Raw genomic sequence first — 15,939 nt, forward strand, 5'->3', positions numbered from 1 at the left:
CACCTATGACTTCCCAGATATATAAAAGCCCTGACACTGGTTAAAATCAGTTGTTTGTTTCCTCTGTGCAGACAACAAAATCTGTCCATTTGGTCCAGAATACCTCACTGAACATCATTACTGTACAAAAGTATGCATAAGCTCAAAATAATGGCCTCAAACCACTTCTACACGTGCCACAATATGATTCTCTTGGTAGGCTTTCAGCAAGAGATTCATTTCATGCTCTTGATGTCAAGAAGCCCTTGCCAGCTGCCACCAACTGCTGCAATCTTCTAGGATGAACAGCCAGAGACTTTGCCTCAGCCACGGATATCTATCTGAGTGACAGCCTACTGCTACCCCAGTGACATTACATCCTCTCCTTAGAATGCATGTCCTTACTCTAACATAAAAATCACCTTCATGGATGAGCTGAAAAGAAGGCAGAAATGAAGCACCACTGGAGTTTGAGTGTTGGTAGAGGTGATAAGTCACCCAGTTATTTTCCCTGTAATTTACTGTCCCTCTTAAAGGCTTAAGTTCAATAGTCAATAAGCACCTTAGTTTCAAGGTTTGAAATTTGGCTTCCAGAAGTGAATCCTCCATTTCCCGGTCTTCTCCTGTCCTGGAGGTTGTGAGTGCTCACTCATTCTGAAAACTCATGCTTTTTCCCCTAATTTGTTTTAAGTTCTTACAAGGTGAGGTTTTGGAATAGAAACCATTGGCATGGCAGGTGGGTGATGTTGTCACTACTAATTCAATGGCATTATAGCTTAGTTTATATGTTCCTTTATTGTAACCCTAGCAAAAACATTAATTACTATCTATTACAAATCAATTAAGATTTTTCATATTTATACAGAAAATTTGAATGCTATCACAATACAGGAACCAGAAATCACTACAATATAATGCAATTTTTTAATTTAATTTTGCTTACCTAAATTTGTCAGGAAAAGAGCAACCTTTTCATACAGCTGTAACAGAAAAGAAGCAGCCTTAGATATGTGACCAGCTCAAAGAGAAAGAACTAAGATTAACTGCTTTACACGTTAACTCTGACATCCAGATTGTCTCTTTGATGTTCTGATAATAATATTAATAAAACTATATAGCAATAATTCACTAATGATATAATCAGACAAAGCACAGTAATATTTTTATAGCTTGTAATTGTCTCTTTACATCTACAACATATATGGAGGAAAAAAAATGCTGTCACTATCCCCATTTTACATAAACAGTGAAATATTTCCAGATAGCTTTTCCAAAGACACAAAGCATAACAGTAGCACAATTGGGTTTTTAGTTTAATTACTTATGGAACATTTATCTAAAAAAAAAAAAAAAAAAAAATCACCCTTATAAGAGCATATTCTGGTATGTTGATATTTTGGGCTTTTTTTGTTTTGTTTGATATTTTTTTGGTGCTGAAAGGAAAGACACTAGGGAGACAGGGTTACTTCAGAGAAAGTCTTTAGTAATCCCTCCCCACCAGACACATTCCTTACTCTGAGTTAGTGATGTTCTAAGTGGTAATTTCTGCATTTAGCAGATTCCATGCTCTCAAACTCCCTGGGGGACTGCTAACTAATTTAGATGGTTTTTACAAGTGGTATTTGCAAAAGGGTTTGGAACCTACAAAGTACATGACCACCCACATCAGTATTAGTGTAAATTAATACAATGGTTTCCAGTTGCTTTAAATGAGTCTGGAGCCTATTTCCACAAAACACTAAATGTCTCATCGATGCCTACAGGGATACAAAGCTCTCCATATTTCAGGCTGAAGTACCAACTTGCATAAAGGGCATATCAGCAATGCTTCTTTTCATTTGCAGTTATCCTTATAAACTCTTGCTTAAACTTAGTCACGTGCAATTTACAGACCAAGTTGCCTTCTTAAGAATTGAAGTCATCCCAAATTATCTCATCCATGTTAACCTTTTCTTGCTTCCAATAGCCTTTTGCCAACTTTGTGGTAAACAGTTCTGTTTCAAGTAATGAAAAACGTGGTTTCCTCTAGGTTTAAAAGCATTTCTTAAGGGCAACTGTAAAAGTGCTAAATGCCTGTGTGGTTTATATCCTGATTGCAGCAAGGAGAGTGCTATTTGATGCATCTACATTTCTCCACAGAAGAGGGTATCAAAACTGCATTTTGTTGCTGTTCCAGTAAGAGAGATCCTGTTAGAGTGTTAGAGATCCTGTCAAAAATGTTTGGATCTAAGTATCTGTTACTGATGTTTATCACTGCCAGTCCCAAGAGGCCTTGTTAAGGACCATATTCTGTTCTGTGTTCACTTTTTCTATGGGTAATATCACTGGAATTAACAGGTTTTATTAACCTAGGTAGAGTTAAGGATTGTTCCCAGGTTGGGCTGCAGGATTATCTGGGAGACACTGTACTTAAAGGTCATTTTGTTTTGTCATGATGGATGCCTCGTGTATCCTCTCTCAACTCTCAGAGCACCCTGTCTAGAAATTACTTGTGGTCTAGACATTCCTCCTGATGCTTAGAGAGGTTGTCAACTCGTGTCAGGATCAATGGCTCTTTTCTAGGCTTCCTAACAATGAATTCCCTGATGTTATATACATCTTGGTTCATTCTGGTTTTATTACTGTATCTCTTCATGTGCTTTCCTCCTACTTTTCTCAAGTCAAAGTTTGCAGAGGATTCAACTGCCTGAATTGCTCCTGGGGAAAAAAAATATTTCTTTTTTTCTCAGGAAATACCACTACTGTCCTTCAGTAAACTATGTTAATCCATCATGGGAAGTGAAGGATTATGTTCTTAAATCTGTCTTTTGAAAGGCTCATGCAGTTTCATATTTTGGGGATTTTTTGTTTCCATGAGCTATATCCAGATCTAAAGCTCTGGTGTTCACCGAATGGTACTGAGTACAAGGCTTAAGAAATCCATCTTTGCAGTGCAGAGCTCTATTTATGTGATGTATTTTAGGAAGTAAAATGAAGTTTCTCAAATAGCACCTTCAAGCCATCTTCTGTTATTTTAAAAATTTCTCTAAGCTGAAAAATTCTTTGAGAACCAAACCATTTTGTTTGTGCAGTATTTCTTTGTTGCTGCTTCACTGCATATACAATGACTTACAATGAGAGCTTGGAAATGGATGTTTTACTGACATAGATATATATAGTTTTCTTTTTATTTCTTCTACACTATTGTGTGCTCTAGCTGGATTAAAGAAAACCCCCAAAAGCTGCAGAAAAAAAAATAAATAAAAAATACCATTAAATAAGAGATCACTCAGTACAAATTCAGAGAGATTACCAGCTTCCACTTCTTTCTGCCCTTTCTTTAGCCTATAGTTCAACTTTAGGGAAAAGATAGGGAAGTCAACAGCTCATCATAGACTGTCCTAGTCAGCAACGGAGTCTTGCCTATTCCAAAGGGAGAAGTGAAGTCCTATAGCAAAGCCTCTTGGGATTTCCAGCTATATAAATGAAGGGCTGTTAAAATTAATTTTTACAAGATGGAAACATCTGAGTGTTGTAGAGGAAGGGAAGGAGTCTCCAAGACTTGTAATTCTTGGAATATGCAGGCCTGAAATAACATCTTATAACTTACTTCCCATAGGAACTAAGCATATCTCCTAGAGCAAAACCTAACATGGTTTTGCAGAAGACATTTGCCACTGAGTGGGTGGAGAAATATTGTCCTGCCTCCAGCACCTGGATGGTTTGTAGGTCAATCCCTCTTCCCCCTTAAAATGCATTCCTATAATTGACAAAAACCTGGTAGCAAAAGCCCTACATCTCTTGCCAAAAGCAACTAACAGAAGACACTTTGCTATCACAGCAATACACATGAGCACTTGCATCTTGATGGAAGGACTAAACACTTACCTGGTCTAATGTCTTCCATACTCAATTACTGTTAACACATAGAAATTCCATTTTTGTCTTTGTCCCAAGTCTGGTTCCAAACCAGTTCACAACAACAACCTGACCTCAGGCAGTCTGCCTGCAATGCACCAGAACATCTCCCTGGTGTACCCTGGCAAAGGCCATGGGCAGTTCATGAAACAAGTCATGTCTGCTCCAGCCTCATGATGTTTTCAGGCCAAGGGAATTCTTTTGCATATGAACATTGTGTCTGTATATGTCTGTCCACATTTGTAAATTGCTGTGTAAACAGAAGCTGGAGTTACTGAAACTGGTATAAATAAGAATATGAGAGAAAAAGGAGGCAAAGGATAAAACAGCAGTACAGACATGTGTCACTATAATATTTTTTAGAACATTCAGACATACTTTACATGTTGTTTTAGGTTTGGAATTGTACTCTACAGAAATAGTGACTGATGTATAGAAACAATAATACTATAACTGGTTCGAGAAGCCACTCCTTCTGAAAAGAGAACTAAAAGCATTCAGTGGTCAGCAGACTGAGATATCCATTAATCTGATGGCCTGATTATAACTTTGAATGTGATACTTTAACTCACCACATTCAGTAGCATGATGATGCAAAAGTTGATGCACACCGCAGTCCCTGTAGTGGCAACCTGAGAGTTATTCCTGATTAAAGCCCACTTAAAGGCAGCAAAAGTGCTGACAGTCACAACACGGTAAATAACAATGCCAAAAACAGCAGCAATCACCACACAGATCTATAGGAAGAAAAAAAGAAGAGAGAAGAACCTGAAAACTTTCAATAGAGTAGGAGTTACCTCCTGCCTCAACCTCCAAAACCTAAGACAACCTAACAAGAGACTTGAGAAATGCATCCATTTTGATTTCCAGAAAAAAAGTTTTGATATGGCTATTATTCTTATTGTGAAGTCCTTTCTGTTTTCCATAATGCAAAGTAGCTTTGAAATAGTATTAAAATTATTTTTAGTATTAAACATCTTCTTGAAAATGTCTCTCTTTCTCAGTGTTAATGTGAGAAACAGTGTTGCCAGTTCCAGGAATTAGAATTTTTCCTTATGTGTCTGCTCTGCTATGTGCAAAGATTACTCTCAAGCAGACGTCTCAGCTTGACAGTGTCACATTTGGGGTGGATTTTGTGCTTTGATGGACTTCACACTTACAGGAAAAATGTCTCCATTTGTAAGCACTGCCTCAACAGCAACCCTGGCAAATTGTCCTAGCAAGCTGCTTCTTGCTGCAGTTCTGGAAAGATTCTATCTAGGGAAGGTAGCAAATTCAATTGCTCTTGTAATTTCTTCTCTGATGAGACTTTTAGCAACTGTGACAGTTGTAATGTGAAAGCCTCGCAGCTGAGCCGGGATGCTAAATCACTCGATGTTCCATATGCAACAGCTGAGCACTAAATGACAACTGTTTTCCATCGTGACCAATTTATGTCACAGTTTAGCAAGCCACTTAAAGGACAAATAGTTGGGAATCAGCATGGGTGACTCATTTTATAGAAACTCTAATGCAGTACCCATTAGCTACCTTATTAGATAAGGAGAGAGGAGTTTCTTCAGTAGAAAATATCTGATGGTTTGCATAACTTAGGTGTATTCCAAGGTTATGCACAGACAGCTTCCATCTATCAACCTGAAGTATATCTAAGCTAATTGAATGGGCAAAATGATTTTGAAAACACTGACTGCTAATCAAGCTGTTTTCGTGTTTTGTTGATTACTGAATTAAGACACATAATCCCAGTGCAAATGAAAAAGAAATGGTAAGTGTGTTTGGATGTAGAGGGCTGGTTTGTTAGGTTCTCTGCTACCACATTGGCAGCACATAAAAACATCACAAAGTTACTGAACCAGAGGATTGCTTCTAAGTTCCCTGCATAGCATAGAGAGGAAGAAGGACCACTTTTCTTTTTTAGAAGGGAGTTGACAATTTGGTTCAAGCTGTGTTAAAAGCTGCACTGTGAGAATCAATGCTATGAAATTTTGAGAACTGTTCTAACTCAAAATTCTGATAAGTGTGCATCTCCTGTGCTTAAAGCTTTAAGGAATAATTTTACCTAAGTAAGGAAAAAAATCGGAGTTTTTCTAACCCATGCTATGAGTTACAAAAAAATATCTTCAGTGAAAATAAACCTTGTCCTCTTTCAAGGACTGCTATGGGGACAATTTGTGGTGCATGCAATCCAGAGGAAGGCTACTGTCTTCAGTACTTTGAGCAAGATCTATCACTAGGCTAAGAAGATTAATGATTGCCTCTGCAAAAGCTGGGAAGTGAAAACTGTTCCCTCTTCAAGAAGAAAATGTAAGGAAAATGCAAAATGTTGCAGGTATACCAACAACTCTGAGCAAAGACTACAGTCCTGTGTAGATCTAAGTGTCTTCAAGGGCCAAGTCAGACAATATGTTGGCTTATCATATTCAGTTTTTCTCTGTGTGTCTCTGTTCATCCATCTGCCCTACCAGAGCACGGTTCATCTCAATAATGCTCTTGATTTTCTTGCCCAAGATTGCTTTGGACAGTTTTGAAGCCATCAGGTTCTTAGAAGCGCTTTGCCCTATTCCCTTCCATCTCATTTGAACACAAAGTTGGTGGGTTAGCTCACCTGCCTGGTTCTCCACAGCTCCTGAAGTTATACACAGAAAGAATTTTCCAACCTCCAGGGAAAGCCCTAGTACATTTCATGAGGGTCTGAGTTAATGCCAGCTGTGTTTTCAAGATCAATCCTACCTCCTGTTGTCATGTGAATAACAGTGAATAAAAAAATCCAATGAAGTTAGAGGTATTTCAGTAGAAATGCATGCAGGTGTATGGTAAGAGAGATTTTGCTGCTGCATTTTGTTTTGCACTTTGGAAGCAGAAGAGGTGCCTAATTTTAAACATCATCTTTTCCATTTCAATTGCATGAGGAATATGAGCCCGATTTTCTTACCTCCTCAAGACACTGAAAAACTAATGAGATACTAACATCATTAAGCATCCTAGGTCCCTTAGTTAGATTCCCTAGAGAGTTTACAAAGAACAGTTGCCTCTTCCATGACATCTTTCCCAGACTGTGCTGTCTGCAGAGGAAAGGCAAGGAAATCAGTGAGCTAATTCAGTCAGCTGAAGTTGATGTCTAAATGTGATAGCATCATCATTATTCCAGTGTGTGTGTCACTACATCCAGCCTTGTATGGATAGCCTTGAAGGGGGGACTTAACTACCTGTGGGACACAGCAAAGAGTAAACTAGGATAGGACTTCACATAAATTCAGGCTACTTGCTGTGTACAGATTTTCAGCCTGCAGTAAACATGTTAGAGCTCATTTCACTTTCAAGCTGTCATATCCAGAAGCTCCATACTCCTTCAGCAGAGAAAATGTTAGTTGGATTTTTTTCAACTGGTAAATAAATAAAAGCTCTCAAACCATAAAAAATATCCCAGATGCAGAAACAATGAGTCTGCTGCATTTATCTGCAAATGCTTGATAAGGCTCTGGCTTCCCAGATATGGGGTTCATTCGTTCTTTCTTGGAGTACTTGGCTTCAAACTGCGGACGGATTTCCTCCTGAAGGACAGAGACAGACAGACAGACAGACAATGTTCACATGCAGCACAGCTAGGAAAAATTCTGTAGAAAACTTCAGATCACTGTTATTGGGAATTACATCTTTGAATTCAGCAGTTGGCACAGCTACTATAAAAGCTGAGGAGAGAAATCAGGTCTCCTTTATAAGAACTACAATAATTCACTGTAGTCAGGAAACCACATTAGGGAAATATTTAATAAATTCCCTAATTACCATCTAATCTAAACAGTTCTGTAAGCCAAATCATCTCAAGGTTGAAAAGGAAAAAGGGAAAGGGGGAGGGGAAAGGAAGAAAAAAAGGAAAAGAGAAAAAAGAAAAAGAAGAAGAAAAGGAAAAGAGAACAAAGGGGAAAGGGGGGGAAAGGAAGAAAAATAAAGGAAAAAGAAAAAAAATGAGAAAAAGGGAAAAAAAAAGGAAAAAAAGGAAAAAAGGAAAAAAAAAACTTTTTTTTTTTTTTAAAACCATATTGCTGTTTGATGGCTAATTGGTTACCTTCCCATTATCAACAAAAGTTACTCAGCATTCAAAGAAGTAGCTCTGTCATCTAATATTGCTTAATTTCTTCCTAACTTGGCCAATATATTTAGCAGGAATAACTTTCAACAGCATAACTCTTCTGTTAAGAAGGTTAACTCTTCTGATATTAAACCTAGGGATTTCTTGAGGAGAGGCTTGGTTACACCTGTTTACAACGCTGTCATAAGACAGGGTTTACTCTGAGTTCAGGTAAGACCTCATGTTTTTGAGCCATGGGAGGGCTACCCTACCACCCTGCCATACCAACCTCCTGTGCCACCTCACTCCAGCCTGACATCAGGGATGCTCTCAAAGAAAAAAGAAAGCCTCAGGCTGCAAAGATGACCTCTCACAGCTGCTGGCAGTCCATATACATTAAATCAAGCTTTACAGTGCTCCAGTGCATGCTGGCCCATGGTACATCTGGCTACAGGGGAGCAGAAAGACAGCACAGGGCTGTCTTCACAGTTTTCCACCAGGCTTCTTCTGGGAATTTCTTTTTAACAGGCAACCCGTCTTACCAATTTCAGACACTTTCAGCCCTTCAATGGCATTTGATTGAAGTTTGACTGAAATTTGCAAATGACCAGACCTTAAATGGCTGTGTTGAAATAGGTGAATGTTAACTGCTCATCCAAGTCTTTAGAATGCGAATAAAAATATCTAAAATCTTACATTCTTTATTAAAATTCCCCTGAGGGGGGATGAAAAAGTCATGTTGCATTCTTTCAAATTTTGAAGGTACTGTCTCAATACAGTTAATTTCCAAATTCAAGCAGCAACCTGATAACTTTTAAAAAAAAGTGGCATGTATGCTCAGCTGCAATGCCCGTGTAACTAAGTACATGCTTGAGGGAACCACCTTTGCATCCAAAAGTTAAAGTGTATTTCTGTGGAGAGAGTGTAACACCTTGCTCTTGTTCTATCTTGCTCAAGCTGTTCCTGCCATATCTGGGCTAAAGGCTTCTGAAGACCATAACCTAGCAAGAGAAACAATGGAAGCAGTATTCCTGTGTCCCTAGGACATGCAAAAGGACAGAGTGTAATAGCAGTGAAGCAGGGTGCTTGAGAATTGCATCTTGCAGATTGTGTAAGGGCTCTGCCAGCTGATTTACTGAGTCACACACAAGAAACCCTTCCCTCCCTGCAGCTCTCTCCCAGCCAAGGTTTGATTAACTTTCACAAATTGCACTATAGGGGAGTTTTTATCATAACCACCATGAACCTAAGTATCTACCATGATCTCCAGTCAATTCAGATTATGTGGATGCTTTTTTTCCAAATACATCTCCAGACAAAACTGAAACTCTGGCACAAACCTTCGTAGCTGTTTAATGAAACTCAGCAATGCTGAGCACAGCTCAGGGCAGGCAGTAAACAGTGCTCTATCTGGTTGAAGTAAATAATCTAAAGAATGTGACACTAAAATAAAAAAGTAATCTGTTAAGAGCAACAGAAGACATATTTCAGCTGGGAGTGCCAGGAACACTGCATAATTGTTTTCTTATTGCACACCCATCCAAGACCAAGTTACTCTCTGTGTCTCCCACCTTGCACCTCATTTACAAGAAAAGGAAATTCAGATATTCAGGGATGAAAGAGCCAGAACACATCCCCAGACCAGAGGATCCCTGAGGCATGTCTGCCTTGGGTGAAAATCTGAAGTGATGAGGAATTCACAAAGTTGTATACCTGAACAAATTTAATTCTCATTACTCATTTCTTCGTTGTTTCAGTTCTTTGGTTTGTCATTTAGAACAGAAAAGTGGTAATGAAGTGAGGAAGTCTTATAAATGATATTTTTTTCCCTCTCTAATCTATTGTTATAGGAATTAATAAATTTCCCTTTGTAGCAAATCTTATTTTTCAATTTGACAACAAAAACTAATGCAAGCAAAATCTAGACATGGCAGATGATGTTAGTAAAAATAACAATATTCACCAACAAAAGCTTGTGATTTAAATTGGTAATTAGAACTCTTTAAATTATTTCTTTGAAATAGCTAATGAAAGAAATTGGCTGATTTTGTCCAGTGATAATTGAATGGAACGTAGAGAAGAAGTTTAATTAGCAGTGATTTTATTAGTGAACAGCACTTCTAGGAGTCAAATTTTCACCTTATGGAGATAAAATACTCACTGACATCTAACTGACAGGTACAACTTCATGATTAAACTGCACAGGAAATGCCTTTCTCAATCTACATAAACAGACTGCTCTTCTTCCTCTCTGCTTCTCAAACACGGAGCTACATTTCTTTATGAAATGCATTCTTTTATTTCAGAAGGTGCCTTGAGACTTTCAATGGGTGAATTCTTGCAGGAGTCCTATCCTTTGCAGTCCAAGGATATTTTCATAGAATCATAGAATTGGCTGGGTTGGAAGGGACCTCTGAGATCATCAAGTCCCACCCTTGATCCACTACCACTGCAGTTACCAGACCATGGCACTGAGTGCCACATCCAGTCTCTTTTTAAATATCTCCAGGGATGGAGAATCCACCACTTCCCGGGGCAGCCCATTCCAGTGTTTGATCACCCTCTCCATAAAGAAATTCTTTCTAATGTCCAACCTAAACCTCCCCTGGCACAACTTAAGACCGTGCCCTCTTGTCTTGCTGAGGGTTGCCTGGGAAAAGAGACCAACCCCCACCTGGCTACACCCTCCTTTCAGGGAGTTGTAGAGAGTGATGAGGTCTCCCCTGAGCCTCCTCTTCTCCAGGCTGAACACCCCCAGCTCCCTCAGCCTCTCCTCATAGGACTTGTGGTTGCATCCCTTCACCAGCCTAGTTGCCCTCCTTTGGACCCACTGTAGGACCTCATTTTGTCCTTTAAAGGCCACATGTAGAAAAGATTTGTGAAAGATAGAAAATCTGAATTGTGGTCAATGATGACAATGATAGCACCCCCAGACGTAGGGATCCTTGCAAAGCCTGTCATCTCCAGGTCATCCTACCTGCAGCTGAAGGCAGAAGCAAAGTGAAGAGGTAGACTTCAAACCACAGAGAAAGGGAAATAATCTCAACACTTGTTCACCTGGGACACCTGCTTCCAAACTCTGACTGTCTCAGGGGCAAAGTCCTGCAAAGATCCCAGTGCCAATGGCAAAGTGCAGCATTTGATGCTCAAGAAGAGGAGGTCTGTAGAGCTGACCCTAAAGCAAGGACATGCTTGAGTTGTGCAGTAAAGTATAGACACTGTCAGACATAGGATCTTCAGAGGAGACACATCTGGCAAGCAAACAGCTGCCACTCTTGGGATCTCACTGAACATTGAACAAAGGAGTAACTGATGTCTCCAATGCCAATAAGATACTGATACTTGTATGATTGATCACCCAAATCTTTCAGAAACAGCCAGTTGAGTTCCTATTGGTATCCTTAACCTCTAATATGAGAGAGAAGCATACCAGCTGGAACGCTGCTTCTGAAAAGACTTACCTCCTGCTGGAGAGATTTACACAATTCCCTCTAAAACTCTAAGAAGCTGCAATGAACAGCTCTGAAGCAGGTGCACTCAATACTCTCCCAAGACACCTGACTGAGGTCTTGTTGACAGAACTCATTGGAAAAAGCCTGGTGTGAGTATAAAAGAGCAGCTGACCATCAGCAGGGAGCAGTTATCTTCTGAAAATTACCGGTGTGCATATATCAGCCTGCAGGCCAAGCTTAAATAATCTGCCAGTGAAACAAAAGCATTTCTTATAAAAAAGAACCTTAGATAAACATCATAAGATAAAAACGTAATATTTTGGTGAGTATAGTTTGAACTACCAGAAGACGTTTCAGGCCTCTGACTAGAAGAGGAAAAATTTAGTAACTCTACTTTTTTTCTGTCTTTTCAGTGTTTCTTTCAGCTAAAAGCTTGGTTGAATAGGCATAGGAGTGCTGTTACAAAAAAGCTTGTGAAGAAGCACTGATCTTCCATTGGACTGCTTTCCTCTAGGCTCTGCAAGAGGACATGGTTGTAGGCAGAGGACAGGTTGAGCATGTATTTAAAGAGGAGAGGAAAACAGGATGGAGAGTGCTCTGGGATGGGTTTGGAGCTGTTGTGTGAGCAAAAGACTCCTCCAAGCATTACCACAGGAGCCAGAAAACACTTAGTTCCTTCCTTACGTGGAAGAAAAAAAGGCAAAAAACCCAAACAAACCAAAGCATCACTTAAGAACAGCCTTACCAAAAAATTCAGTGTGTATAAATGAACCAATCATAGAAGATTTGGGTGGATGGCTTTCTAAATCAACATAATCCCAAATCCAGGTAGGTTAAATGGTGAAAAGTGCATAGAAATAGTACCCTAAACTATAAACATCTGCAAGACATGGCTTCCTTGGGAAAACATAAAAAGGGCCTCATACTGTACCTGCTTGTCTATTTTGTTAATTTAAAGGCTTCTTCTCATTTTTGGGAACACTGGGCTGTAATCTTGATTTGGAAAGTGCAGTTTGGTACATGACTTAGCTATCAGTAGCAGTGGGTTTTTTGCTACTATCCAATGAGGGGACATACATGATCACTGCTATTTAGTCCTGATCAATACCTGGACCTCAGGCAGGACTATCTGAGTGTGGTCTCTCTGGGACTTGTTGGCAGGTGCAGGCTGCAGGCTGCTGATCTCAGGAGAATTAAATCAGAACTAGAGTATTTTCTAAATATATGACAATAGTCCTGAAGTATCACCAACAATTGACAGCATATGCACACAAATAATTATGTTCCTGTTGCTACAAAGAAACCAATTTCCAGTTGTTATTTCATTTTACATTCTTGGATTATTTTCTTGGTCATTAAACATTTAAAAAAACAGCCTAGCAGCGAATGAGCAATTATACCATTTCATGGCCTCATTAAACCACATTGCCTCCTAGAGACAAAAATCCCTTAACTCAGAAGTCTGTTTCTCTGCTGGAAAGATTAATGATATTCTTCCACAGAAACAACAATATAGGTTCTCAACTGTACTGAGACTGCTACAGCAACCTCTTACAGTCCCTCCAAGATCTTCAGGAGAGTCTTTGGAGACGAAGGAGAGTGACACTTGTGTGTCCAATTCCCACTCAAAGAGCATTTTTTTCTGCCACAAGCACTGAATCTTCTGCAAAATGAAACCTGCTAGTTCCACTTATATCTCAGTTCTCAGTCCCAAGAGAATGCTGTTTCTTTCTGGAAACCACCACAGAAAAAGATTAAGTATATTTTTTACTGTTTAGTTTCCTTCCTAAGGAGATTTTCTCCACCAACAAAGGAGAAATTAAGTCCTATGAGTTGGTTCTTGTTCCTCAGTCTGTGCAAAGCATCGTATATTTAAATAACAGCATCTGAACATTCAGAAGCTGGTACATGCCTCACGTGGGCTTCTCTCCATCAGTGTTCTCAGTGGTTACCTAGAACAATAGATAAAAGACCATCTGCAAAAACTCATGGTACCCAGGGCTGTCAAGAATTTCTCTGGATGCAAAAGCAAAATTTGTGAGCTCCCCCCACAGTACATTTTTGTTCTTGACATCTCCCACAGTAATAGCCACTGATATTTTGAAATTAATTTAGATTCACAAAGTTGTAATAAGTGAGGAAAGTCTGGCCTGAGAAAAGATTCTTCACATTCCAGAGGAAACATCTGAGAAGAAAAATCACTTCTATCCCAGTTTATGAAGATTTGAAGGATGAATTGAAAGTGAATCCAAAAGAAAAAGATGCTTACATTTTTAATCAAATCTTTTTTTGTACTAAAGATTAAGGAATTGTTATTTTTTATACAAACCTCTTCTTCTTCCCAGTCTATCAAGTCCCAGTCATAAGCAATTACTGCTCGCCTTCTTTTCCAGAACTCCAGAAAAACAGTTGCTGGAGAAAATAGAAAAAAAACCAAGATTGTTTTTAAGTAAAGAAAAATGTTAACTGCTATCACAGAGCTGTTGAATAAAGCTATTACATTATTTTGATTTCTTTGCATAAATGTGTTCCTTTGAAGAGCAAATCATTCTGATGATGAAAAAAAAGCATTGCCTTCTAAGGATTACTTTGCTTGCTTCGAGTATGATTGAGGCTTTAGAGATTTCATTTAGTGCTAAATGAGAATGTTTAATTTCTAACCAACCAAGGAAGGACTTGCAAAGAATAAAATTGTTCCTGTGAGTCATCACTACTAGATACAGCAGATTTCTGATGAAGCTAAAGGTTTCTTGGGGCTATTGTGGATACAGCAGTAACTTTCCTTCTTGCAGACCATTTACAATTCACAGAAACCAGAAATCTGAAGAAGCAACATTCCAATGTATGTGCAAATTTGTGTAGTGCTACTGAGAAAATGGGAACTTTTGTTTTACACCTTTCTAATCCAAACTATTTCTTCTACACTACCTGGCTGTGTGTTGTGGCATTAACATCTGACAATTAATTATTTTGTACTGTGCAGCCCTTATTGACAGAGCTCAAAGTAGTGTAATATGCCTGCACATGCCTATGTGTCCATTTGATGAGGAAAAGAGCAATCAAGAAAGCACTCGGTCATAAAACAATATTCTGGAGATAAATAGTGAGCCTGTTTATGTTTACAGATTTTTTTTAGGGATTTTTTTTTTTTTTTTTTTTTTTGTTTTTGTTTTTTTTTTTTTTTTTATTTTTTTATTTTTTTATTATTTTTATTGACTGTGTTAAAAGAACGTAGATGCTGTCAAAAGTAATACAAAGCAATGGAATGTCTTCCTCTCCTGCTGTGAGATTTGGCTCTTCCCTTTATTGCTCACTGGAAAGCATCAGGCTGATAACCACAGAGAACAAAAAGCTCTTTGTTCATGAGCTAGCAGAGTAGCAGCTTTAACAGTGTCAAAATAACCTAACAATCTGCACCACAGCCATTCCTAAAAAGATCTCCTTAATGGACTGTCCCCCCCACTGTATTGATAAGAACATGATGTGATACTAAGCTCTGGCATAGGTTTGGTGAAAGTGAATTTTTATCCAGTAAGAATTATTATATTTTAATGTTTTAGCCAATGCAGCTAATAAATACTTGGGAAATGAACACTGAGCAGACAAGGTAGGACATCAAAAGCATGTTTAAAGAGGCAGCTATTTGGTTTGAAGGCATTTTAATGGCACTCATCATCCTTTTTCTGAAAGCTGGAGTTATGTGACACCAGGTAACCAGCTGCTTTGAGTAAAACTAATTAAGAAAGGAATTCAATATTCTGATCTCAATGTCTCTATGACTTGTAAAAATAATGCCAGTATGATTGGTTTGGATCAGTAAAACTGGTAAGTGCTAATTAAGCTCTACTGCTGCTGAACCACCATGTTGTTCAATCCTTGACTTTTCATCTGGTGGAGCTGCTTCTCTCCAATCAGCTTATATTGAAATATTTTGCACAAGCTAAACAAGTAGCCCTGCACTTTTCAGAGACCTGGAAGAAACAAGCTTGATTGATTACTATATTCTAAAAAGCAGCTGTAAGCAGCACTCGAGTGGGTGTACGAGTCCACAGGCATGAACCTCTTACTTACATGGTTTTTTTTTTCTAGTTTTTCACACACCTAAAGTGAAGAATCTATAGATCTTATTTTTAGTATATTTAACACCTGTCAGAGTAAGTGTTTGCAGTTCCTGAAGCTTCTTTAGAAAGCCATTTTCAAATCATTAAGTAGCAAATAGGATGATATTCACAGCACCATTTTAGCTTTTACTGTGCTACATATTTTCTCCCTCTATCCAGGTCAGTATGCACTTTTCCCTTGCTAGATATTTTAAAATGTGCTATAAACATCCACCTTTGATTGATAGGCTGTATTGCTGAGTTCTTCTAAATAGTACTGCTTTTTGAAATGTCTCTGCCAAGTAATTACTACTAGCCAAATGCCCTACCCTTTTCTGTCTTGGACAGCTCAACAGGACACAGTTACACTTATCTCTCTCCCATTTTCCAATTGGTATGTTTAAACCAGACATTGAGAATTCTCTAAAAATGTTGCCTGGAA

At 38.6% G+C, this 15,939-nt stretch overlaps 1 protein-coding gene across 1 annotated transcript in view; it reads right to left on the reverse strand.

Annotated features, from left to right (window-relative positions):
* Window positions 1-15,939, reverse strand: part of ANO4 (anoctamin 4) — a 182,799-nt gene that overhangs the window by 21,160 nt on the left and 145,700 nt on the right. Inside the window, exons 16-19 of the mRNA XM_071732949.1 lie at window positions 13,727-13,809; window positions 7,287-7,427; window positions 4,449-4,613; window positions 923-959 (exon numbers count right to left, since the gene is read on the reverse strand). Of these exons, the coding sequence (XP_071589050.1) occupies window positions 923-959; window positions 4,449-4,613; window positions 7,287-7,427; window positions 13,727-13,809 (426 nt within the window). The remainder of the gene's footprint in view (window positions 1-922; window positions 960-4,448; window positions 4,614-7,286; window positions 7,428-13,726; window positions 13,810-15,939) is intronic.

This window comes from Heliangelus exortis, chromosome 1 (assembly GCF_036169615.1).
Source record: "Heliangelus exortis chromosome 1, bHelExo1.hap1, whole genome shotgun sequence".
Taxonomy (NCBI): Eukaryota; Metazoa; Chordata; class Aves; order Apodiformes; family Trochilidae; genus Heliangelus; species Heliangelus exortis.